General features: G+C 39.2%; 1 protein-coding gene across 5 annotated transcripts in view; it reads right to left on the bottom strand.

Moving 5' to 3' along the window:
• The window catches only part of PARD3B (par-3 family cell polarity regulator beta), a 1000807-nt gene that overhangs the window by 76344 nt on the left and 896957 nt on the right, over positions 1-27506 (bottom strand). For all 5 annotated transcript variants that reach the window (XM_064586958.1, XM_064586957.1, XM_064586959.1 and 2 more), the window contains one exon: positions 22461-22593. In XM_064586958.1, coding sequence (XP_064443028.1) covers positions 22461-22593 — 133 coding nt within the window. The remainder of the gene's footprint in view (positions 1-22460; positions 22594-27506) is intronic.

The following is a 27506-nucleotide window of genomic DNA, read 5'->3' as shown; positions in this document are numbered from 1 at the left end:
AGGGGAGGCTGGTATGACCGGGCCGTGCTACTTCAGACCCTGTGCAGACCTTAGCTGGACGAGCGATGGATCTTGAAGGCTATCAGTTCCTCTTTGTCCAGTTCAATACAATCATTTCCTGCCTCATGTTTTTCTCTCTGGGTGGCTTTTCCCATCTTTTCTGTGATGTGTTTTTGTTCTTCTAACTCTTAATTGTTTCTAATGAGGAGCAGACAAGGGATGGCTACATTCGCAGTTCCCCTCTTGATTTAAGTGGAAAGACTAATTAGTATAAATTATGGCAAAAGAATTACAGTCCCATGAGTTGGAAGAAGAAAAGCAAGGGAATTTACAGCATTATATCTTCTTGCACAGAATACGCAATTTGTGCAATCTTCCACATGGAATCGGGTTTAAGTTCATTCTGGCTTTTCCATAAATTCTTTTATGCCAGTCATGGTCAACATCAATATTGAAATCTCACCTTTTGATAATAACCCTTCTACTTTGACATCTCATCCTTCACCCACCTCCATCCTGGCCCTTTGCTAGTGATCCTGCACTCTATAATTACTTCACGATTCTTATCTAGATGACTCATGCCTCTGACTTACAGCCCTTCTTTCTTCCCGACTTCATCCAGCATGGTCTCTGTGTGGCCAACTGCGAAGACATTTTTCTTCACGTTGTCTCTCAGTGGAAATATGGGAAACATCTTGTTGGAGATTACAGAAGAAAGGAAGTCACCTCAGCTCCCATCCCTCTAGCCACCCACAGGGCAGGGACTTCTGGGGCTACCATGATCCCTATCTTGACTCTAGCTCTCATTCTTTGGGAAACTGCAATAGTCCTTAAGGAATTGAATGCTTCCTTTTATAAGGAGGAAAGAGAGGTTCAAAGATTAAAACAAAAACAAACAAACAAACAAAAAACCCCTTACCTAAATCTGGTGGGACACTTTCAAACTTTGGGTCATATGATCTGGGTTCAAAGCTAATGATGTGCTTGTCAACAATCATGTAACCTTTCTGAGCCTCGGTTTTCTCCTGTCTAAGAATGGGTTCCTGTCTTTGGTGAAGTGCTTAGATGTAATGAGTATGATAATGATAATGTCTTTCAAAATATATGGCAGTATATAAAGTATCATATATACATATATGAGATGTTACCATGAAGACAACCCATTTAATGCACAAAAAAAGACCCCACGAGAGCGTGTTGTTGCTTAGGTGATCACAATGCAGCTAAATTCTCACTCTATTTTCTCACTTTATTTGGTCATGCAGAGACAAGCCAGGCCCCAAGACTACACAGTAAGTGGAGGAAACAAACCGGAAAGGCTCCCACAGAGGGGCAGCCTCGTAGGCAAGCACAGCCTTGCCATCCCGGACCAGTGCTTCCATCTGGAGCTCCTCAGAGGGGATGGTGCTGTAGGAAGACAGCAAATCCCTTGACGGTTATATTAACAGAGTCTCAATACTTAGCCATGGCACTAACCAGAGCATGCTGCATTCGGAAGGAAGCAGACAAAGCAGAAAAGGGGAATATAAAAACAAGGAGAAAGTAATAAATTGATAAAATGTCCAAACCATTTTATAGCAACCACAAAATCCTTATTTTTGCTCCAACCGAACGGCCTACTGCAAAGTGGCATTACACGTGAATGAAATCAATGCCTTTATGATGCTGGTATCTACTCCTCACCCCGAAGTCCTCAAATCCTGTTAACCCTCTTGTGGGTGGGTGTGAGTAGCAAAATACATGTCTCAAGCATATTAGGATATCTTTTCTCCCAAACTGCACTAGCAACTTAAATGTGGCAGAGAACTCGGTTTAATATTTAACAAGTTGCAGCTATAAGGTTAGATGTGTACAGCAATTTCTTTCCATATGCTCTCGCATGCCATTCTTTTGCATCTTGTGTTGGAAATGTGCATACCCTACGGACAACACTTCTTCCTCTTCACAGCGCTATTGGATGGCACCTTCTTTGCCTGCTTATACCCAGTTGGCAGTTGGTAGAGATTCTCTATGATCTGGTATTATCTTTCACTCGTGCTACCAGATGGATACCAGATGGGTAATTGTAGCCAGGGCCTCCTGCCCCAAGTCCACACCGGAGCCCATGGGCATGGACCTGTCAGTGAGCTGACTCTAAAACGGCGCTTCCAAGAAATACTCCTTAAAACTGTATGCATCTGTTCCCCTGCGCTAATGACCCTCAAAGAAAAAAATAATAATAATAATAACAAGGGAAGAAAGCAAGAAAGGAATCTCGTAGACAAGCTTTTCTTTAACTAGATGTTACATCTGTAAGAAGAAGGGAAAATAACCACAAAGGGCTTGTGGATGTCAAACTCATCTCTAGCTAATGGCACCTCTAAAATGCCACCAACTCAACTAGCCACATCAGTAGAGAGAGTGAAGGATAATCAATATATTCCTTGTTGGTGATATCCGCACAATATAGACTCTCAATTCCAGAAGGGCAGCTTCTACATGACATGTTCTGAGGCAAAAAATGAAAAGAAAAAAAAGAGAAATCTAAGAGCTTTGAAAGGCCTCAGTGAGTCCTAGGGAAGAACACAGAGTAGAGATAAAAAGAAATGCACAAGGGGCGCCTGGGTGGCTCAGTCGTTAAGCGTTGGCCTTCGGCTCTGGTCGTGATCCCAGGGTCCTGGGATCGAGCCCCACATCGGGCTCCCTAGTCTGCAGGAAGCCTGCTTCTCCCTCTCCCACTCCCCCTGCTTGTGTTCCCTCTCTTGCTGTGTCTCTCTCTGTCAAATAAATAAATAAAAAATCTTAAAAAAAAAAAAGAAATGCACAAAATGGGAAAAACCTATAGTAAGAACTCATCCCTAATCGATTTCTCTTAAACTGATGCCTCGGTTGTCACTTAGGACAAATTACATTAAAAAAAAAATATCCTGACAGATCATCTGGTTGTTTCAAGTGTGTATTTCAGCAGTTCATTATGAAAGTTTATTTTCTAAATTAACTACAAATAAAGGGAAATCTTCCAACCATTCACTCACACAATGCTGTCTGTCAGTGATTTTTTTCTTTTTTTTTAGCAGACATCAAAGCATATTCCCAATCCATGCCTGGCTCTCTTCATGCAGAAGTTATCATAAACAGGTTATGTGTTCCCTTAGGTTACTATGGAAACACTTTCTTTTCAGGTCATCCACTTACAAAGGTAACATTTGCATTAAAATACGTTGGAAGTTAATTTTTTTAAACACTCAAGTGGGGTCATGCCACCATATCCAGATCTATTATTTTAAAATCCATGAGCATACATTGATTTAATCTATAAAAAGACTTGAACGAGGTGCTCACCTTATAGGTTTAACTGCCTGCATGTCAGGTAGCTACTTGGACCACTGTAAAAAACACTAACCAAATTAACTTTTGTTGCAAAAGAAAATGTGACAGTGATCCACTAGCTGGCATTCCTCATTATGCTAATGTGTCAGATAGTTAAGTCTGTGTCATCTCTGACATAGAAGAGTCTGGAGATGAGAACACAGGTGTCAAAAGGTCTTTGTCTTTAGAGATTATTAGATGACCGTGCCTCGGTTTACCCATTTGGGCCACCAAGATTTCAATTTGGCAAACATTTGTCTAAGGGCAGCAAAGTGCTCAGGCTGGACACAGTGTAGACTTAAAACATGCAGAAGCTTTCAACTGAGTTGTGTGATGGCACCAGGTAGGATGTGATTAAGTTTTACTTCCTGGCACAGACAAGGAGTGGTTAGAGATGCCGCGACAGAAGAAGGGTGATGTGGTTGGAGCACCTGGAGAAGACTATGCAAAGGAGATTACTGTGACAGTGTAGATACACAAAATGTGGGCATACACTAACATATGGCATAATCCCGGGGGTAATGGGACTTCTGTGTAACCCATCTTCTGGATCACTCGTGTAGACCACTTGTTGGTGATCATAGCTGGCTATTTATGAGGAACTCTGTCCGAGTAGGAATCTCTGTGCACTGTGGACCAAGAGGAATTTCTCCTCAAAAGCAACCAACCCATCTCTGACAGCATCATGTAGTCATCAGCGACTTGAGAAAGGTAGTGAGATGAAGCCTATGCTCTACAGTAGAGGGAACTAGACTTCATATCCATGGAATCTTGTGTGTTACTCCTAAGATGCTTACAGGAGTGTCTTGATCCTCCTCCGTTTCCCGAGAGAGACCCAGAGACAGGGTGCACAATTCAATAAGCATTTATCAAGTATATCTTCTCCACAAGACCAGCATAATGGGATGCCAGAAGTGGAAAGGAGGTAGAGGTGGAGGTTGCAACAGACTGTGATTCCACACTGAAGCAGAGGCAAGAGGGCGTCTCAGGGCTGATCTCCATAAGGTTCTCCATGGCAGAGGAGAAGTGAGTAGCCCTATCTTTAACTTCCCTGGTCAGTTATTACCACAGAGAAGACATACTTGGTATGCTGTAGCCAACCAAAACTGAAACATTAATGACTTGCTTTACCAGAGTCCAGACTCCCCAGACCATTGTCCACCTATATAAAAGAAGAAAGAGCTAGGCTCTTTCGGTCATATACTACAGAATCAAAAGCCTTACTGTAATCAAAATGTTTTCCTATCTTTTTCCTGTCAGAGGACAAATAGTCTTCTAGAGAAAGATGGTAGGATATACTGAGAGAATCTGTGCTAACCAATGCTCCTTGTCTCCCTGCAATGTGTGTGTGAGTGTATGTGTGTGTTTATGTTTCCAAAAAGATGGTTTAATTATCTGCTCCATTATCTTTGTATCAGGCATATTTATCAATAAGAAATGAATGCCACCTGGGAACTGATTTGTTCAAGGTAACTTTCATTGTAGTTATACTTAGATGTCTGATGATCGTTCTACACTTGTGCTGTCTTATTTATAGCTACATATCTCTCATTTGACTTCTCCACCATCTTGAAAGCCAAATAGAGTCTCAGTGGCCACTTGTGTCCCTGAATGGAATTTACATAGAAAGCGATGTGGACATATGAGTACAAGAAACATTTAAAATTATTTTTCAATCACTACTCATTATTGATGAAGATTGGTCTCCCTCACTCCACACTACCCCCAGATGCTATTTCTAAACAGTAGTGAATAAAGGCAGCAATGTTGCACTTTGGGTGTTGCATACCTCAGGAATTTTAAACTAGACGAAACTACAATAATCATTAAAGGATAAAGCAGTAAGCGGAAGTTCAGTAGTACTCTTGTAAGTTTAAAACTTTTCCATGTCAATCAATTGAGCATCTTGCATGATTTTCCTCACTAGAATTAAAAAGGTAGTAATATGGAATGTGGCACCTGTCAAGTTTGTTTCCTAGTTAAAAATGGAAATATGGCTAGTCAGTAAGTGCTATAACCAGGAGACAAGCAGTTTGACATCAAAGTTGAGCTTGGTATCAAACTGGAGAATCTCACTTATGGTACTAAAACCCGTGAGATCCTGCAGGGTTTCTTTTTCTTTTTCTTTTTTTAAAAGATTTTATTTATTTATTTGACAGAGAGAGAGAGAGAGACAGCGAGAGAGGGAACACAAGCAGGGGGAGTGGGAGAGGGAGAGGCAGGCTTCCCGCAGAGCAGGGAGCCTGACGCGAGGCTCCATCCCAGGCGCCCCTCCTGCAGGCTTTCTGACTGGCATGTTTCTGGATGCACACACTTACCAACATTTAAGGACAGGAAGCCATCAAAGTCAAGCACTTTTTAAAGAACTCTACCTTGCGATATTGGAATGAACTTTGCATCCACCACCACTTCTGCTTTGAGGTCAAGGTTGTGTCACCACCAGATAGAAGGGTAGCAGTTGAATGGGACAGACCAGTGATAGCCACCTAAGGGTGTAGAAGCACACACCCACAAGCCTACAACCAACACCCAAGTGTAGCAAGGAGTACACAGTGGGAAAGAGATAAGAAGATGGGTCTCAGAGGAAAGGAGAGATTAGACCAAACTGTGAAACAGAATCTACGTTCAAGATTGTCCATGATAGGATGGCAAGCACTTAGGATCAAATTGAAATCGGTGACCAGCCCAGGGCAGGGAATTCCAATAGGAACTCCATCTCTAAGGTTCTAGGGGTACCGGAGGTATCAGCCTCCATGGAAATCTGATCCTCATGAGGAGGTGGAACCCCAGACCCTGAGAGACAAGAGGTCATAAAAATCAAAGTAGGACTGGCTTGATTCTAAGAAAACTTTTGAAAAAGGATCCCACAGATTTTCCTTCACTTTCCCATAATGGGCACAGATCATAAACCTATAGGAAACCAAGTAATCATATTTGCAGGGGTAAAGAGCCAGGGGGCAGGGAGTCAGCCCCGCCCTTTTTGAAATTTTCATTAAGATGAAGTTGTCACCAAAATAGAGAGTGAATATCAATTTGATGTGAGAAAGAACAAGCCTTCAGTAATGCTGGGGTTCATGTGTACCCCTAGTGAGAATTTTCTACTATATTATAAATATGATTCTGTTATTAGATTATCATCCACACTACAGACCTCAGACTAGGAATTAATAAAGTCATGCAACCAGTGTATCTATGTCTGTGGCTGGAAATTAGAACAATGCAGCTTGACAGAGGCAGTAAGATGTTTATATATCCAGAGGTAACTGCATATCCATAACACTTTGCATTACATTCTAATTATTTTTTACAACTTCAGTGTAAACAAGAAAACCCACAACTCGACCCTCTGAATTTCCGTGGCCCTTTTGCCTTAGCCCTACTGAAGTTATGCTGACGGGCAAACAGAAAGTCGGCTCTCTGGCTGCATTTTGCAGCCTTTCCTTGGAATGGCATGGAAACCAATTTGGAAGTTTTACACCATGTCTCACTTTTGCAGGACCATTTAAAGAAAAATTAGGAGTTAGTGCAGGAGGGGGAAAAAGCCATCATATTTTCTAGTCATACCACTAGATATGCATTGTTTTACTGTGTGTGAATAAGTAGAAGCTGCGGCTAGGAAAATGGCCTCTGTGAAGCGATAAAACTGTCCCGGAGCTTGCTCTGATTCACCATGAAGAAATTCCTTCTTAAAGCGAGGTTAAGCGTTAAAATGGGTATTGAATTCTGGACTCAGTGACAATGTGAGTGAGTGCAGGCCATTTACCATTGCTCTCCCAGATTCCACTGAAATGGTCAGCAGCATCTACAGTAGGTGAAACGTGAACCAGACTAGGTATTGAGGAGTATCTGCTAGAAATGGTGCCACAGACCAAGCTGAAAGGGGGACATGGCACCCGCTCACAACCAATCTTACTGGGGAGCTGGTGGAGGAAGCTGCAACTTTTCCATTTGAGGTGAGGATGGAGGGGAGGGTATAGGGCTGATGAGACTAGCATGGAGATTTTCTTGTCTTTGGAGTGGCCACCTTTCCAAATGGTCCATCTGGAGAGCAGGGGCTTCTCAAGGTGGCTCTAGGAGGGGAAGCAAACCTAAGCACTAGAAAGGGTTCCCTCCTGATTTGATGGGCAATAGCATGAGGATGAAGGGTAGACACAGCCACAGGTAATACAGGATGGCAGGGCTGGGACAAACAAAAATCAGGGCACAGAAAGATGACCCCTTGCCCATGATTTCAGAGAAACCAGCAGAGAAACTAAGCAGAAGCAAAGTTCTCCACCAGGTATTGCGTGGGATTTTGGTTCCCTTCCTGTCTTTTCAAGCTGCCAAACCTCTAAACGGAAGGCATGGCTTTATATCAGCCAGGCCCATCGTGGAGGTATGAGAGGACTTCTCCACAAACAGTTCGCTGTAAGGAGAGGAGAACCAAGGAGACTTCCACCATCTCGTCTAAGGAACAACATCTATGCTTTCAAGTAAAGAAACAGAAAGAAATCAACACAAAACTGTTAACAGAAAGGACTCAGTAAGAACTCGGCAAAATGAATGAAAAGAGACCAACAGCTAGAATAATTCGGGTGAAAATTTGGAATATCATGAATAAAGAGAGACTCCCATAAGATCCAGATAGGGAAAACAGGTCACTTACAAAGAAGAAAAATCAGGTCGGCCTCAGAGTTCTTCTTCCTCAATATTAAAAACCAAAAGACAATGGAATGTCTAGGAAAAAAACCTTGGGAAGCAAGTATGTCAGTCATTTAACAAATATTTATTATATACCTCAAAGCACCAGGCATTGTTGTGTTGAGATTTATACATAAAGGATACTATCAGATTTCAAGGATTTAGAAATATACAAACTCCATATCCTTCCTGAAGTGAAATTACTCAAAAAGGTAAGCCTGTTAACAGTGAGATGAATCAAGATAAAGAACTCAGTGCTGGAGATGTTGTAGCAAAGAGGGGCTGGCATTAGACACAAAATGTAATCCCTGGATGCCATTAAAAGAGAAGGCACACATTCTTCTTTAAAGACTGGATCTAAAACAGCACAGGTTAAAAGTGTGAGGGAAAGTTGTGATGACATATAATCGTGTCACTCTGTTCCTTTTACATGGAAGGAACTCAACAGAGATGATTTCATTTTTGATGTTGATAGAAAAAACAGGATAGAAAATGTTTTTATAAAGTCCGTATGAGGGAAATTACTAAATAAAATAATCAAAGAAACTGTAGCACATGGGGAATAAAATAGGAAACAGAAAAAGGTGTTCAAAACAGAAAGTCTAAACCAAAATGACGGAAAGAATAAGGATGACAGTTATGATAACAGATATAAATGAGCTAAACATTTCTTTGGAAGAAAAAGCCTCAGAATGAATCAAACATTACATTTCAACCTTTTCTGAGAGATAGACCTAAAAAATGATGCTGAAAGCCTCAGAAACATTTTGTTTCTGGGGACTTTAGCCTCATGTTCGTCTGTCTTTGACAGATCAAGGAAATGATAAATAAACATATACAGTATCGAAAATAATATAATTAATGAGATTATTTTACCAATTCACACTTAAACATCTGATATATGCATGGGGATGGCTCTTCATATAAAAGCTTGCATTGGTGATGTTTTCTTTTTGTTCTTTTCCTGAAAAGCTGTCATTAAATTTGTAGTGTGTATAATGACTCTGCTGACTTGCATTTAAGGAAATATAGTTATATACGTGTGTTATATACTAGAATGCAAATACTACAAGGGAGAGATTTTTGTCCATTTTGCTCTCTCCTACATCCTCAGCATCTCACCAGACCCTGGAATGTAATAGGCACTCAATAAATATTTATTCAATAATAAACATTTTTAGAAGAATCATTAGTTTTAATTTACTTAATTTAAAACTTTAAATGACAAAGTTACATATACTATGTCAATTTTCAATAAATGCCCCAAGTTGTAGAATTCACTATCCTTGACCACAAAATATTAAAATTGTACATTGATAATAAAATTTTAGATGGAAAAAGCCTAAATCCTTAAAAATTAAAATAACGACTATATAAGTCATTCTTGGTCAAAGAAGAAATAAAATCTTAAATTTCAAAATATATATAATTCAAAATATAATTAAAAAAAAAGAACATTAAGATATGAACATTTCTGGAAGTACACCAAACTAAATTCAAAACCAAACTCATTGCCTCAAATTATATTGTCATCGAACATAATTAAAAAGTAACTGAAATAAATAAGCTAAATAGTTCAAAAAGTTTGCTTTACTCCTTCTTAAAAGAAATATTAAGTTAATGAGGTAAAAATAAATATGTTAGAACAGAGAAATAGAATTATTAAATATATTAAGTGACAAAAAACATAAAATATACTAACAGGTTGAAAGTCTCAATGAAATAAATGATGTTATAGAAAAATATAGCGAATTTCCAAAATTCAGTAAAAGAGGAAACATCTCCTCTCTCAAAGATTTCCATCCATGGGAAAAGTTGAAAAGGGTGTCAAAGAATTATCCATAAAAAAGCACCAGGCTAGATGGTTCTATGGATGAGTTGTTTTAAATCCTGACAAAGAGATAATTCCTTTGTCATTGATAGAAATTGATATAACATATAGTAACAGATGAAAAGCTACTTAAATTATTTTACAAAGGTTATGTAACTCTTCTATGTAAAACTGCTGAAGTTAGGGGGAAAAAATCCTTATATATCAATTTCCCTAACAAATAGAGGTACAAAATCACAAATGAAATACTTGCAATACATGCCTGGCTTTATCTTCAAAGAAAAAACAGACAGCATGTGAGTGTAGATTTATTTTTTCAGAATTGCAAGGGCCATTCAATATTAGAAACCCTATTAATATAAATCATCTCATTAATAGAAAAAGAAGAAAAATCATATAAACATCTTGATAGATGTTTAAATGCCATTTGAAAAAACTAACAAGAATCTCTGGTTTGCTTACACAAAAAGTAAAGCTTCCCTTTTTCTGAAGTATCATAAAGTTAAGAGACTACTGACAAAGTTAGAAAGAAAATTCTGAATGCTATTTGACAGTAAAGGCTTAGTAATCTTTCTATATCAAGAACATTTACAATTTGGAAGCAAAAAAGGCAAACACTGTAATAGAAAAAAAAGGAAAATTCATGAAAAAGAAGAAATATACATGACCAATAAATGCACAAAATGCTAAATCTCAGTTGTAATTTAATGAAAACAAAATAATTGATATGAGCTATTAAACTGGTAAAAATTAAGAAAAATGAAAACACTCAGTTTTAATAGGTCTGGTATGAAACCTGTACAAAACAGACCATTAAGATTTGTTAAATGCATTAATAAATATGCTGCTGGGGAGAATATAAACTTCCTAGCCTTTCTAGGGGCATGTTGGGTAATTTGTATCAATTAAAATTTTTTTCATCGCCCTGTTAAATAATTAATATCTTATACTGATTTATGATAACTAACAACATAAGAATGCAAAGATTTATCTAGATGATTATTTATCTATAATTATTACCTCATTACAGGAAGTGATGAAAATAATTTAAACATCCAACAATGAAAACGGGATTAATGAATTCGTGAGTTAAAAGTTACACATTTAACGTCACATTTTGCAGATTACTTAAAGGCAGGAGAAATGCTCACAATATAATAGAAAGTGAAAGAAGTAGCTTAAGTAACAGTATATCCAGTAGGGTCTCCCAATTTAATTACTACATGTGATATGCATGTATGTGTATGTGTCTCTATAAAATATGCCAAAGCATAAAGTGTTCATTTATTGCGTGTTTGATGATAGATGATTTACATTTCTCCTTTAACACTTTTACCATTATGTAAATTATTACAGTGAGCATGTATTACATTTATAATAAAAAAGTTTAATGTAAAAGGAAAAAAATTGTAATTTCAGGAAAACGAGAAAGACTAGAGTATGGCAACTATATATATTCACCTGGTCTTCAAAATATTTTTGTCTATATAATTGTAACCTTGCTTAAGATGTTTATTTAATAGCTATATAAACCACTGACTGCTAAACTAAAATTAATTAAAATATGTGCAAATTGTGTATCTATCTATCTATCAATATATATGTCTACACTATATTGATATACAGATATAATCAAGAAAAGCAAAGTCATTCATAATGTTTCAGATGGGATGTATTCAACATTATTTATTCAAAGAAATGATTGAGCCCCTAGTCTGAAACAAAAATCCCACGTGAAATCTTATAAATGAAATGGTAAACCAACTAGATATGGAACTTAAAGTCTAGACTACAGGTTTTCGACCTTTTAAAATCATAATCTGTAGGAATGTAGTTTACATTATGAGCTAGCAGATATGTGTATGTGTGCACAGATTGGCTATAAAACAAGAACTTCACCAACCAACACTCATCTTTACTACCTGCCATGGCCTCTGATATAGTCTATTCTCTTCAAAATCTTAAAGATGTCAATTGTGACTAATTGGTTTTATGATCATCTAATAAGTTGTGACACACAGTTTGAAAAACAACCCTCTAGGGCAGGTCTCACTCAGTAATTGGGACAGACGGGATGCACAAATGCTCACATCCTCAAAACGAGAGGTTGGGCCTAAAGAGAAGTATCATCATGAAACAATAAAAGCCACTTTATATTTGCTTAGAAATTACAAAGGACAATTGGAGTAGCTTACATGGAGGCAGAATGCCCGAAACGCAGGCAAAAGGGAAGCCCAAACACACAGGGGCAACTTTGCGGGGATAAAAGCAAATCTACTGTGTTCATTGGTTAGTCCCTCTTTTCTAAGCGTTTGATTATCAGTTTTTTTCCTGTACAATTATTTCTAAATATCTCATTACATTTTAAATTATGTTTCCTGTCTGCCTTTCCCACCAGACATGAACTCCTTATTCACTTTTGAATCCTCAGAGTCAAGTAAATTCCTGGCACAAAGACAGAAACTTGCCACCAAATTCAGGTGTAAGGAATTAGTTGATAAATGAATAAATGAAGAAACCATATGCTTTGAAATTTTGTTCTTCAATTTTGGGGCCAGAGTGGCACAACATAAGTGAAAATGGGTTTATTCTTTTCCATAATTAATTATAGGACATTAACAGCTTTTCTTTTTATTTTGGAGATAAGATCCTCAACAAAGTTAGGAAAGTTGTAAGAGCTTCTCGTTGGGACAGTACTCAGATTTCTGATAAATTAAATTTATGAATTAATTAAGTGGAAATGTTGAATGTTTAAAACAAAATTGCAGTTCTTTCCTATTTGCTTGCCATCTTTTTATTCCACCATCATCGTGTATTTGAGGACTAGATTTTTTTTTTTTTTAACCTTACATATACACATACATATGTAGAGAAAGGAGCAGGTTATCCACTTTCTGAAACTGGGAAATTTAAAAAATAGTTCTAGAACACACATAAACCACAAACTGCTAAAATCCCATAGCATTTTTCCCCCCAATCACCGATTTAAGTATTATGCTAAAAGATTTCTTCCGGCCATCATTCACATGAATTGTGAGACCATGAGCGCCTCCTCTGGATTGTGAGCCTCTGATTCCCTTATAGCCACATACACATCCCTGCCGCAGTGCTGCCTGACAATTTAAACCTGGCAAGTTACTGTAAAGGGAACTGCATGGAAAACAGGAAACCTGGTCCCTACTAAATAGATGAAGAAAGGAAAAGTAGCTGATACATAGAAAAGATTATACTTAAAATAGATCTGCTATTCAGACACAATCTGGAACTCTGGCAATTAGTGATGTAGGGAAAACAAAACTGAAAAATGGAGATTTCTCCACATCGTTTGGGGGCATCCATAATCACAGACTGAGCCAGAAGGTTCATTAGAGGAAAGCCATCAGATCATGACAGGGAATGTCCTTCTCATACAACATTTCCTACTGTTTCTCTACAGTGTCTTCGGGCGTGCACCCCCCCCACACCCCAGGAGCGTGCGCGTGCGCGTGCGCGTGCGCGTGCGCGCACACACAAACGTCAGGCCTTCCTTCTTTGTTGTTGAGCTTGATGCAACTGTTGGGCTTGATGTACGCTTACTATCAGTTGCTAAGTATTCAGTGAACGAATAAAGCAACAAAGGAATAAATGATAGCAGAAAATCTATTTCCCTCATGTTTTGCTTTGGTTTTGCTGCCTAGGGAATGAAGCTATGTCTGAGTGAAAGATGACACAGAATGAGCTACATCATTTGAAGAAAGCTTCATGGAGATAAAACCCAAGAACTCCATTACTTTACAAAATTCTTATCTTGAAGCTGGAAAAGAAACTATTTCTCAATTGTTTATAATAACAATGTTATACCCGTTCTTCTTAGATCATCTACTTGAATAAATGGAGAGTTTTCCTGTGCCTGGATGAAATCACTGGTATCAACGTTTGCACTTTCTCATAGACACTCTGAAAACCAGCACTGTGATTTCAAGCCTCAGAACGAAACACAAAGAAATGAATGAAGTCCATAGTTGAACTGTAAAGTCACAGACTCCGATATGTGTCGTTACAATTGTATTCAAAAGTGGTCATTCTTCTTGCGGAGAATGGCAACTTCAGTACTGCTGTAGTGATTATTATCATTTTAGGGTCTCTTTTATTCAGGTGTTCTTCGCATTTCAGAGGAGAGGTTTCTGCGAGTTTTCTTTTCCCCATAACACCACACCCGTTACTCTTCAGTAAGAACCACATGATGTTAAGCGCCTGAGTAACTCTGGGTCGAAATTTTTCTCCAACAGAAAGAACAAGATGGCCGCCGCAGCGACCTGATTGGCTAATTACCCCGGAACCTGCGCGCGGGGCACGTTCTGGGCTCCGGGATCTGAACACAAACACGGCTCCTGTGGGCTTTTAATTGTCATCCAGGTTAAGTGATACATGTGTTATGAATGCCACTTAAATGGAGTTCCATATCTTCTACTCCAAACATCTTCATTTAAAAAAATTTGGTACCCACACTTAGTTTCAGGATTTTTGAGGTCTGCTAAAATAAAACATATCCAACTGATTTTAAACAGCTTTGAGAACCATTTAGGAAATCTGGAATTCATAGGAGTTTCTGCTATGGTTTTTCCTATATTACATAAAATGGTCATTTCTCCCATTGCAGTAGAAGAAAAGAATGTGATTATTGTAGAAGTTGGAATTTTGGGTTTTAACCATGATCCAACACAAACGGCTGTGGTTTGGGGGAACTTAACCTATTCTAAACTCGACATTCTGAGCTGGAATTAATTGTTCATTAGAAGCAGAAAGAGTTCTTGTTTTCACTCTAATGTAAGTAGAGCATAGGGTTATTTGACATATTATGGAAAAATAATGTGGTTTTGAACTTTCTTTTTCTGCTTCTTGGTATTCAGGGTTGGGTTTAAGCCAGAGATAGGCTAGCTTATTTGATTATAGCAAAAAAAAAGAATGATTTCATTTTGACTTTCACAGAGAACTCATACTATTTACTATTGGGTTAAAAAAAAAAGTCAGAGTGCTAATTAAAGAGTAGTTCCACAGAGGCAAAGTTTGTATGGTGCTTATAAACAAATACTCAGTTTCCCTTCTTTCAAACGTTTCATGTAAAAAAAAGTAAACAGCTGCCACAGCAATGCTCCTTTCCTTCTGTTGCCACCAGGAGTTGGGAGCCCAGGTTAGAATATCAGCTTTGCTAATGATTGTGTGACTATGGTGCAGTCTTAAAACCTTAATTTTCTCATCTGTAAAATAGGAGTAAAAATACCTACCTCATGGATTTGTTGCCTGGAATAATTCATATAAGGTGTTCACACATATCTGTGAGAGTCAGAACTGAGTAAGTGATGTCATTTTTGTTCTTAATCAGGCTGTAGCCTAATTTATTGAGTAAATAATTTGCATATATTCTCTTTGTATTCCCCTGTGCCTCCTATTTTAAGTAATTAACTAGACCCTGGTATTTCTTTGCTTCAGGGTTCTTGCAGAGCTGAAAGCAGAAGCCTCTTTCTTCTGGTCTTTGGTCTTTGATTTTAGCATAAGCTCATTAAAGAGATTAGGTGTGCCCCCAGGGTCAGGGATGAAAGGAGTGCCCTTCTGAAGAAAAAGTTTGCGTGCAGGAGAGAGGGAAATAGTTATTGACCTTTTGACCAACGGACTTTGCCAAAAGTGTCTTACAAGGAGGCCCGACAGTCACCACCTGAAGGGACTGTGGGTACCTCAGTGGTAACCAGAGTGTGCGTGACCGGAAGGCCTCCCTCCCAAATGCTTTGTGTGTTGTATAATGTCCCAGGACTCTGGAATAACAGAAGAGGTTAAGCTCCAGTAATGACTGAGATAGAATGGGTGTTTGGCTAATGGAATATATGATTTCTAAAAACCTCAGTATGTGCACCATTTAGAAAACCCTCACATTTGTTGAACGCTTACTACATGCCAGACTCCATTCTAAGTGCTTTACATGGAATAATCATTTAATCGCCACAATATTTATATGAGATCTGTGAGAATGATTATCCTAGTTTTAAAAAAGACTGAGAGGTGAAATAAATAGCCCAAATGTACCCAGTTAGTAAGTGATCTAGCCTGGATGTGAACATAGGCAATCTGATTTCAGGGTCCGTGCTCTCACACATCATGCTAAAATGCTTCTCATACCTGCTATATTAGTAGGTGTAAAATTCAGGACATCGGTGGGTTTTGAAGGACTACAATGTTAAGAGCTTTTATGGGGTAGATTATTTGCACCTCTTACCCCCCAAAAGTGTAGCTGAGATGAACTGAAAGAAAGGAACTTTGAGGGAGGAGGGGATGGGGCAGAGAGAGAACTCGGGATTCCTGAACACTCTCAGGGAAAAGGTAGGTCTAAGTGGGGTGCCATGATGGGGAGTAGGGGGGATTAAAGGTCAGGAAACCTGGGGAGACGCTCCTAAAGACTGGCAGATCAGAAGGGGCTAGAGAACATCTCAAAGGTGTATCCAGGAAAGAGGGAAGAAAGGTATTTCCTTCTCTTCCCCCTGGCTCAGATGGCCCCCTGCTCCTGGGCTCCTTGGTTATTGTCTGATTAGCAGCAGGTTATTGGATTGTAGTGGGCTTTTGCAGACTGGCTTGGGACCCTAACAACCAATCATTTTTTCCCCCATGGGAAAACCATTCCCAGTGCCAAATTGCCAATTTCTAAATGGTTTCTGAAACACAGTTTATTTCAATTTTGGGGATTGCCTATAAACATGTTGCCTTCTTTCAAAATGATTTACACCACGTTTAAAAGCTAGACATTCACTGATATGATCCCCCATATAGCTAATATGTCAACATGTTCCCATGAAAGCCACACTGAAATACAAAGGACTAAAACTATCAACCCCCCCAAAATCTTCAATTTATTTTGTCCTCTTTTTTCCTCAAATTTTCACTCAGCTGGTATTTGATGTTTCACCAACATCAAGTTGATCAAACCTCATGCCCTTCCAATATCTACCTAATTCATAAACATGATGTATGTTCTTCTCTTTTCTCTGCCTTAGTACCTCTTCCACTCCTCAGTTCAGTTGCTTTAGGAAATCAGGGAAAACACTAATCTGTTGATGGAAGGGCACACTGGGAAGGAACTGTTTATGGAGCTAATGAGGGCTCGTCAACTGAGAAGGGGTTGGTCGTCCTATGGTAGAAGCTAAATTACGATAGTTACTAGATGCATACATTTGATGGCTCTAATTCTTTATCTCATTCCATCTTTTGAAGGTTTTTAGAATATATCCTTTCTTTAAAAATTATGATATAATCGACATATAACATTGTATTAGTTTTAGGTATACGACATAATGATTTGACATATGTATATAGACTATATTCTTATCACAAAACAACAATCCATGAGGCTATATATAGAGCAATTCTACCCAAAGAAAGTCACTTTTAGTCCTTTCAAAGAATTCTGTTGCTTCCCTCCGGGGCAAATTCCTAGGTCTGGGGTGAATCAAAATGTCACTTGCCTCTCTAAATAAGTAGCCAGAGGTCTGGTAATTTCTCATGAATAACGCAGTAAAGCCATCTGGGTTCCTGGGATAGCTTAAAGATCCGGGACCAGCAGACAAAAATAAATCTTTCTCCTTTTACCAATAATGGCAGCAAATTTAAGATTGATAATAGGTCTGCTCTTTCTAATGATAAAGAGGAAAATACATGAAGAGAAAGGTCTTTTCTTTTTCTTTCCTTAAAACTCTAAGATGAAGAGAGTTTATATTGTTATTAAAACCAGAAGTTATAGTAGACAACTCTGAATCGTGCCCGACATCCATTTTCCCTTCCCCTGTTAATTAGCACCACTTTGATCTTCCTATGGGGACTACCTCTTCATCTAGACTCATTCATGGGTCTGATTCTACTTTCTGGTTCCAGGGTGACCTTGTGACCTAGTTCTGGCCAGTAAAATACTGCATCTTTCTGGCCAAGGGAGTTCAGAAGTGGGCATGTGACCCAGGCTGAGTCAAGAAGCCATTCAGCATTGCATCAAACATCAGTTCTAAGACTTCCTGGATGTACTGGGGCGTGAGACAATCTCCTTTTATAAAGGTGTTTGGTGGAGCTGCCACTAGTTGTCTCACCACCATATGAGGGAACTCCCTGAGAATGGTGCTAACAAAGAGAATAATGATGGAGCTGGATCCATCTTTGCCTGAAGTCAGATACACCTATGGATTTGAAAGTTATACAGGCCAACAAAATTTCCCTTTTTGCTTAGGGCAGTTTGAGTTAGATTTCTGTTCTTCTGTGACGTAAGAGCCATTGACTAATCTAGAAGTTGTCATCAGTGTCCTTTGTTTTTGTTTTTGTTTTTTGTTTTTTTTTCAGATGTCTTCAAGGTGCAGAGAGGGAAAATACAGACAACTCAGTTCTGGTGTTGGACCACTGACAGTAGAAGCTCATTTCTCTTATCCCTCATATTTAGAAAATAACCTTCTGATAGTTTTTACACTTGTGTGGCGATAAAGCATTCCATCTTAAATCCCTTTCCTAAGATGGTTAGCATGACCTCAGCATCTTGCTCTCTCTTTCCTCTGACTGCAGAATTCACCAGATGTGTCCTTCTTGTCTAGATAGCTGCCAACCATGTTTCTTCAAGTTGGCTCCTAGGCCATCTTCATAATAGGGTGAGCAAATCTTTCAGAGTGTTTTCATTTATTCACCCAACCATCACCTGAACCAATCCCCTTTGCCAGAAAGATACACTACCATGTATTCTATGACAGCAGGTAATTCCAGTACCTCCTTCCCATCTATGTGTCTATAAACCCCTTTCACAGATAAAAGTTCTAATTTAGCCAGAGAGTTAAAAAGAGGAGGAAGCGTATGGTATATGCCATGCAGCTCTTGAAAAAAGACAATAATAAAGGTACTGATATTTTTAGAAAACTCTGGAGCCATCCCATTTCTGCAATTACTTACAGGATCTTCATGCTGCCGTTAAATAAGCAGCTCATCTTTATCTGTTAATAAAAAATACCCCAGCCTGTTGCCAGAGGACTGTGATCGTCTTAACAAGTTTTTACAGAAAGTAACATACCGGGAGATAACAGGTATTATGTTTTCTTTTGGCAAATATTAACACTTCACAGCTAGCATATCTTGCTTACTTAATTGGGCCTATAAAAGCTCGCCAGGCCATTTCACTTCCCGCCATTGAAATTCTCTCAACTTGTTCTGTACAGCTTTTCAGAGCCTCCATGGGAAAACAGCTACAGAACAGGCTGCCTGAAAAGATTCTTAAGGTCTCATGTCCATATTTACAAACCTTGCAATCTGTGTGTGTTCATTTATTTTAACACACATGAAGTGAATAAATCAGAGGCTCCTTTGGGAAAAAGAAAACCACCGAATCTGCGAGAAAAGGAACCAAATCTGTCCACTGAGGCAAGTCCTAAATGATCACTATAGAGTCCCCCACAGTCCTGGCTGCACACCCTTGCCTCCAGTGGAATGAAATGCTATTGCTAAGCTCATTGAGAAGCTAAGACCTCTCTATACTACAGAATTTCTTACATATATTATTGTCCTTTTTTTTTCATTTTGTCTCAGATGTCTGTATTCCTGGCTAGACTGTGAGTGCCTCCAAGGTAGCGATAATACTATATTCTTGGATTGACACCTGGCCTATGTTAAAATTAGATCAGAGCCATAGAGAAAAGACAGGGAGAAGCAAGTGCTGTGGGAGCAAGTGAGAACCCAAGAGAGCAGTGGGAAAAGCCTTCAGCTCCAAGCTGCCGGACAGAGAACTGCCTACAGGATAGCCTGGGAAAATCAGAAAGCCCGAGGCAAGCCAAAGAAAGAATTATTAGTCCCACTGACAATATATTTTAAAATATTCATAGATCTTAGTAATCCTTCCAGTGATTGCTTTACTAATTTTGGCTTTGGAGACTTCTGTGAGCCTACTTTTATTCTGTCTGGTCTCTTAAAAGTAGTTCTTAGGTAACTTATCTTCCTAATTTCCTTCTTGACAGTTTGGAAGTTTCCCAGTCTAGTGACTCCAGGGAATATTTGTAGGCCTCTACAGCTGAAGTACTAGGCCTGGGAAGTTCTGAGTCCTGAAAGTGGTTTTTGATGATGCTGACCCATGTAGTGATTTTGTTAGAGAAGTTGAACTACTTTGCTTATTACTGCAGTGATTGGAATCAATGTCCTATTTTTAGAATCGTGGGTCCGAAACTTTGATAACCACATGGAGAAGCACCTGGAAGCCCTCCCTTGGGCCCCACCCCTCTCTTTCATGGGCTGGTGATCCAATTTTAACAAGCACCCTCCGTGATGCCGAAGACCAGACTGATTAGGAACCACAGTCTCAATAAAAGCTGCCTTGTTAGTTCTGGCTGACTGGCAGGTATGAAATGTTAACTTTCTAAACTTGCTTTCCTAGGTCTATCCAAAAGTAGCAAGACAACAGTGTAATTTCTCAGGCCTGCGCTGGGCAAAAAATACTAGTGTTTTTCCTTGGCTTGCGGAGAGGTGGGGAAAGGATGCTGAGATTCTCATCCCTGGTTTGGAGTATCTCAGGCGATCACAAAGAGCACTAGTCGTTTATGACAGTGCATTTTGCAAGCATCCCTTTGGGAAGCCTTAGTCCCCGCTCATCTGGGAAACATAAAATCAGTCACTTTTGGCAATGCTTAATACACTTGAGCATGGGAAACACAAATTAAAACAGAGATACTTCTTTACTCACTAGATTGTCTGGTTCCACATTTGCTTGGAATAAAGATAGAATCTTTAAGATAGAGAGGACCTGAGTATATGGGTTATCTATTTCAGGTTTGGTGAGGGTCAGGGAAAACTTTCAGTCTCATGAAGGTTAAGCATTTTCAGCCTCTCCCCTTGATTTAAGGAGATCACATAAAATAAAGTCAAAACAACCAGGACTGCTTAATCTAAAATTACTTGTCTTATTTTGCTCATAGGAGTTCATGGTGATGTTGAGATGGAGAACTTTTCAATGCCCTGCACATGGTGGTCTGTTTTGGTTATGGTGTAAACAGCTTCCCTTTATTTGATTGCTTGTTTGTTTGGTAGAGGGAGCAGAGCCTTATGTATACAGTCTCTCATCAAAGTTAATATGTTGATCTCAATTAAGTTTAAAATGAAGTGAATTGTTATCTAAATTGTTATTCTGTGGAAATCTTTCTCTTCCGTTACTGAGAGTCTAAGCGACCAGCTTCCCCATCACTATAAATGCCATTCTGTTTAATCCTAACATCTGTAATAAAACCAACAAAAAGCTATTTGTTCTGATCTGCAGTTACAAAATGCCTATCTCTGGAAGAGGCCAGAGCCATTTGGCTGGAGACCGCCAATCCTTACTTTGCATTTCTGATTAAATTCTATCGTGCCAGGAAGAATCTACCGAGCCGAGGAATTTCAGGGGCTCTGCACGCCCATGGTAGGTACTGCAGCTGGCTTTCAAACACTAGCATACAAGTGCGAGGTGCCACACCTGCATGCCACAGCACCGAAGTGAGAAACAGAAGGCATCCACTTGGTTGCTGGACTCTACTTTCCCAACCCTGACTTCATGAGCATGAACATGAGTGCGAAAATCAGGAAAGGAAACTCTCCTTTAATAGATTTGTCCTTCACAAGAGCTGGTGTCTTTAGTGGCCACCAGGGATAAGAGAGTTCCTTAGGTGGTTCTCAAAGCAGCACTAAAAACGATAGTAGGAGGCGGTAACCATCAAAGATGGTGAGTGAGAGCTGCCCTCACTGCAAGGACATCATTATTACCATGGACAGCTCTGCTCCAATAATGTGAGTAACGAGAGCCAAGATTTACTGAACACCAACTCAGTGGCAGGCACCTACTCTAAGTACGTGATGTATTTTAATGCAACTCTGAGTACTCTCCTCTGGTATTTTTGTGGATGCTCAAAAGTTAAGTGTATTTTGTTGGTACAGCCATGCCTACTTGAAAAAGACAAGAGAATGAATCATGCCATCCTGGAAAAACCCACAGAATCTCTTTAGAGGTCACAGTATTCTTTTCTGCTCGCAAATGTTGAAGGATTTGGCAAAGAGAACCCTCTAATACAAACTGTTCTTATCCCAAAATAAACTTCTCTTAGTGTACTGGTAAGATCGGCAAAATAGGAATTATTCAGGTGCGGTATACACACAACTGATGTCTCTGAAGATGACCATTCTGAAATTTACTTCTAATATCCTTTCCCAAAGGAAACCCATGGCTTGTGTTGCATGGTCTGTTAATGCTTGCCCAGATTCTGAAACCCAAGCAATGGGAGGCAAGGATTAAGGCTCAGTAGATTCTGTGTCCTCTTTAAAATATCGACCATCTGCTCCACCCTAACACGTTGGTATACAAGTCCAACAGAGAGTAAATATGAAAGCAATTAAAATAAACTACTGTGCATTAGTGTGGTTTGATTTATGTAAACAACTTCTGTGGAACAAGATGGCTGTGGTTTGGGTAACATTCATATCCATGAAACTCAAGTAACCTAAATAGAACTTGGTATGTCTAGAACATTCTTAGCCATGTTCTTCTGCTAGAAACTATCTCAGTCGAGATGAATTCAATGATTAGAATGAGGCCCAAGCTTACCCAGTGAAGGTCATAATCTAGCCTCGCTCTTCCCTCATCATCCTCATACAAGGTGAATCCTTCCCTCCGGGCCTGATAATACTCCTTCCGCAACTTCTGGATGCGGTCCGTGCTCCCACTTGCAGGCCGGCCACTGCAGGACATAATCAAACAAACACAGTCACACAGTGTACATCATCCTGGAAAGTCACTTTTTGATCTTATTAAAGGAGCTGACATCTAAATGTGGAAGATTCAATAATGTAATTCAAATATGCTAGGAAAACCGTAAAATCAGTAATAAAAGTGAACAAAAAATGGTCTTTATGTAAATACATTTAGCTCTAAGGGCCAAAACATCTGACTTGGGATTAATAAATGCCTTTTGAGTGAAAAGGAAAGATAAGGTCCTGACTTTTAGAGCAATTAAAAGAGCCATCCCTTTTTTCTTACAATCATCTCCATAGAGTTTGTTTAAATTTTAATGCAGTTATTTCATTTTCTCCAATAAGAAGTTGCCAATTTGAGACCAGTTGTTTGACCTGAAGAGGGGACGTGGCACCAAGTTGGCGTGTGCCATTCTTCATGTCAGTGACACTGATGGATTTCTGGAGTGGGGGGTCGCATACATGTCAGCATTCAGGCCCACAGGGTATGGGGAAAGCGAAGAAGGCAGAAGCCACATCAAGAAGTAAAAATAAAAGTTAAAAACAAACAAACAAACAAAAATGGGTGATAGTAGGATGTGCCATCTTTGTTACTTGTCCAAGATTCTCCTCTCTCTACTTTAGTCACTTCTTTCTCTCAGGAATTACAGTTTCTCCAGTGACTCATCTGTGCAACCCCAAACTGGTCAGCCAGTGGCTCCATTTTAGCTTGGATTTGTCACGAACATTTCAACAGAACCGACATTATGGGATACAATTCAGGGCCAGGAAATAAGAGGAGAATGCTAGGCACATTTCAATAACCATTCAACTTCTTTGGTTCATCTGAGACATAACTGAGTGTCCTATTGTGCCAGATCTTATGTTAAGATTTAGGAAAGTGAAGACAAACAGTTCATAGTCCTTGTCTGGAAAAAGCACATGGTCTGGGAGGGAGGGGACCGAAAGGCATATAGAAGGCTACAATCCAGGTGCTACAACAGCAGTCTAATAAGGGACCATGGGGACAAAGACCGCTTAAACTGACAGGGGGAGAGCAGGGCCATGAAATAAGATTATGGAAAGCTCCATGGAGGAGGTGACACATTAGCTGAGTCTTGAAAGATATATAGGTGTTCAACAGCTGGACAAGTGAGATGAGGAAATTTCAGGTAGAGAGAAGGACGATACAAAGGACAGCAATGAGAAAGCATCTCGCTTTGGGGGAACCAATGCAAATAAGTCCATGTGGGCAAGCAGTGATCCTCAACTTCTTCTGTCCTGGCTCACACACATCTCAGGCAACACATGTTCCCTTCCCTTTCTCATTTAGGGAGCAAGTTAGAATGCAAATAGTGCTGGTGATTTTAGGGATATTTTGAATTTACTCTAATCAATGACAGAAGTATATCACCTGCAAATTTGGGTACTTGAATTCAACTCATAGCAACGGGTTAATCATACGGACACTTGTGTTTGATGGGTAGGCAAGGACCACTGCTCCGGTAGATAGGGTAGAGGGGAGGGGACGGTGAAGAGGGACAGGCGAGGCTGAGAAGGGGAGAAAAGGACCCCTTGTGAAGAGCTGTGCATGCCAAAAGGTCCCCCCGTATTAGAGTGGAGTTTTAGTTTAAATGAGACTTCACATTAAAGGAGATATCTGAAAGCGGCAGAAAGAAGTCATCTACCTTTTGGTGTAAATTTTTGAAATTAGACTTGTAAACTCTAAAATGAAAATGGTGAGTGAACATCTTTTGGAGGAAAAGCATTCTTCCCCAACTAGATTGTAAGTTAACTGGTGATGTCTTACAACATCGCTACAAAGTTAGCACAGGGTTCTGGGCTTCCTACACATTCTACAGACACTAAGCAGCCAATGCCTTTTATTAACAAAAGACGAACCCTTGGGGATCACGTATCTTTATTTTCCTCCAATATGACTTAAAAACTCTCAAGACAGTTCTATTTTTTTACTAGGCTTTTCTTAAAGTAAAAGTTTTTCAAGCAAAAAAGCAGAATCAGACCTATAAATACAAAGAACATTCCGGTGGTTGCCAGAGGAGAGGGAGTTGAGAGAGGGGCAAAATGGTGAAGGGGACTGGGAGGTAGAGGCTTCCAGTTATGGAATGAAGAAGTCACGGGGATGAAAGGCACAGCATAAGGAACATAGTCGACGGTACTGGAATAGCATTGCATGGTGACAGATGGGAGCCACATTTGTGGGCGAGCACGGCACAACATAGAGTTGTTGAATCACTATGTTGTACCCCTGAAACTAAGGTAACATCTCTACTCAAATAAAAAAAAAAAGAAGTTTTTGAGCATTTGAAAAAGACAACAATAAGAAAAATAATGGAAGGTCTGATACGCTTTTCTGAACCACGGGATGGCAAGCGGGGCAGCCCAGCTCTCTGCGGACCAGCTTCCCTTCCTCTTGAGTACCGTGAGCTGCCTGTGGTGCCTGTATGTAGTGCACAGGCTTCCACTGATGACGCGAATGTGTGAGCCAGGCTCAAGCTCACCAGATGAGTTCAATCAACACTGTGCAAACATTGCATACATAATCTATTAGTTTACCCAAAGAAACTGAAGCACTGAATTCAAGCGGAATGAAGTCATCACTAATAAAGGAAAAAAAAAAAAAAACCCGATAAGGCACTATTTTAAAACTCTCCACAATTTTCCTACATTTGTGGTGAAAAAAAAAATCATACTCAGACTATAAACTATTCTTCCATATGCCTACAAATGCATACATTTAAAAATATGGGTTTGATCAGATTTTAGTTCTCAAATAGAGGGAATGGGGCAAGAATACAAAATCAGCTGTTTAGGATTCAGAAAATCCCCTATGGCTGAAAGGAACATGACTATTTACCCCCCAGAAAAGAAATCTGGCCTCAGAGAAAAAAAACAGGAAAAAAGTCTAGAAAGTCATGGACCATCTAAGTGCAAAACATGCTGTATCTTCTCCCTTGTGTGAATATTTTAAAGAAGATGTGGGACATGGTGCAAACCTTTCATAAGGACCCAGGACTGCATCTCACTCTTATCTCTTTTTTTTTCTCTCCAGCCCTCATCCTGCCCTTAGTAACTATATCAGATTTTCCCCTTAATTATATTAAGTGTTTAATAATGAGCGAATTCTGATTTCATTTTTCAGCTCTTCTCTGCAGATAGTACTCACACACTTACCAGGGAGTCAATAAAAATGATATGCACAGCTATTGTGACCGAAGCAGTTAACTGATCCCATTTTGTGTTGAAGACGTAGAAATTTGAAGAGGAACATAAAAACACCTTTGTCATAACAACAGCAATAATTATAATAGCTCTTATTTATGGACCACTTATAATACAAACATATTGATACAGGCTGTTACTCCCTCCACTTCCTGCTTAGAGCAGACCTAAGTAATCAAGTACAGCATTCTTTCCTGATGAACCTAGACATGGCCTTAGAATCCTTCTCAACCCAGAACTTCAGAAAGCCACTACCAATCTGCCAAAAGATTCCTTAGAAGCTTCAGAAATTTCATCAGATTATGATGTCACTCAAATAGCCTTGCAACCATATAAAATCAGTCAAAGTATCAATAATCCTAACTTTAAGTTCCTACTTTGAAAATCAGGCTTTCTGTATTATTTGTTCACTGGATGAAGTAAAGGTTGGCCATTCTTACAAAAATTCCTATTCCACCTGTATGCATATGTAGATGGTTAGCGCCCCTCCTACTCTTTCAATGTGCTGAAATTTTATGTAAAATTAATTCAAAAAGTATAAAAAAACAGATTTATATTGTAGTGACTTCTTGTAAATGATACTGCTTATGCCTTTAAAGGTAGATGTATAGTTAAACAGGCTCTTCTTACTACATTTCTGAGCTGGACAGAGTTTAAAGGAGTTCAGAAACCATGTCCTTTTCGTCATAGTAATATATTCCCATATGCAGTAAACCTATAGTAATACATTTCCATATGCAATAAACATTGCAGTAAGGCATTATCTGCTACTTTGAGATCTAACCTTATTCTTCCTATTCTTTATATTCTTCTAGTTTACAGTGACCGCAATTGAAGTATATTTTATTTATTTATTTTTAAAGATTTGATTAATTTGAGAGAGAGAAGGAGTGATGGGGAGGGGGAGAGAGAGAGAGAAGCGGACTCCCCGCTGAGCAGAGAGTCTAATGTGGGGCTCGATCCCAAGATCCCAAGATCATGACCTGAGCTGAAGGCAAACACTTAACTGACTGAGCCACCCAAGGGTGCCTCAATTGAAGTACATTTTAAAATGAGTGTTTGTTTGTGTATGCCACGGTCTCCTTCCATTATTGCTGCAGGCTGGAGAAAAGAAACTAACATGTATTAAGCTCCCATGATGCCCTAAGTTAGTATTTATGCTTTACATAGTTCATCTCATTTAATCCTCAATCAAATTTGTGAAGCTAACACAGTTAGTGACATTTCGCAGATGCCGGCACTGAGGCTCAAAGAAATTAAGTAGCACAGTTGGTGAATGGTGGACCAGGGGTTGTGTGACTTCAGGACCAGTGTGATTTCTACCATATCACGTTGCCTTGCAAGAAAGGCATTAAAATGCAGCAGGCATTTTGTAGCAGAAGTTCACAGGCATTTCAAGGCAGAGGGAATTTAGCAGAACACATTTATAGCCATGCCGTTTGATATTCTTTTATTTGCACAGAACTTTGCAATAAAAATAGAAATCGAAGTAGCTAAAGTAATAGAAATACATGCAATGAAGTCTGTATTCATTAAAGAATGATGTTGGAACAACTGCAGACTGAGATTTCTGGGTAATTAATATTACCTCTCTAACAGGCTTATGTGGGAAAGTGGTATAAAAATGAATGGGGTGCAAAAGAGAATCAACATAAGACAGACATCCCACATGAAAGTG

This window comes from Mirounga angustirostris, unplaced genomic scaffold, assembly GCF_029215605.1.
Source record: "Mirounga angustirostris isolate CCGP_5_RB_7025 unplaced genomic scaffold, mMirAng1.0.hap1 SCAF_3, whole genome shotgun sequence".
Lineage (NCBI taxonomy): Eukaryota > Metazoa > Chordata > Mammalia > Carnivora > Phocidae > Mirounga > Mirounga angustirostris.
Note: the sequence above shows the minus strand (reverse complement) of the source record. Positions and strands in the feature narration are given on the sequence as shown.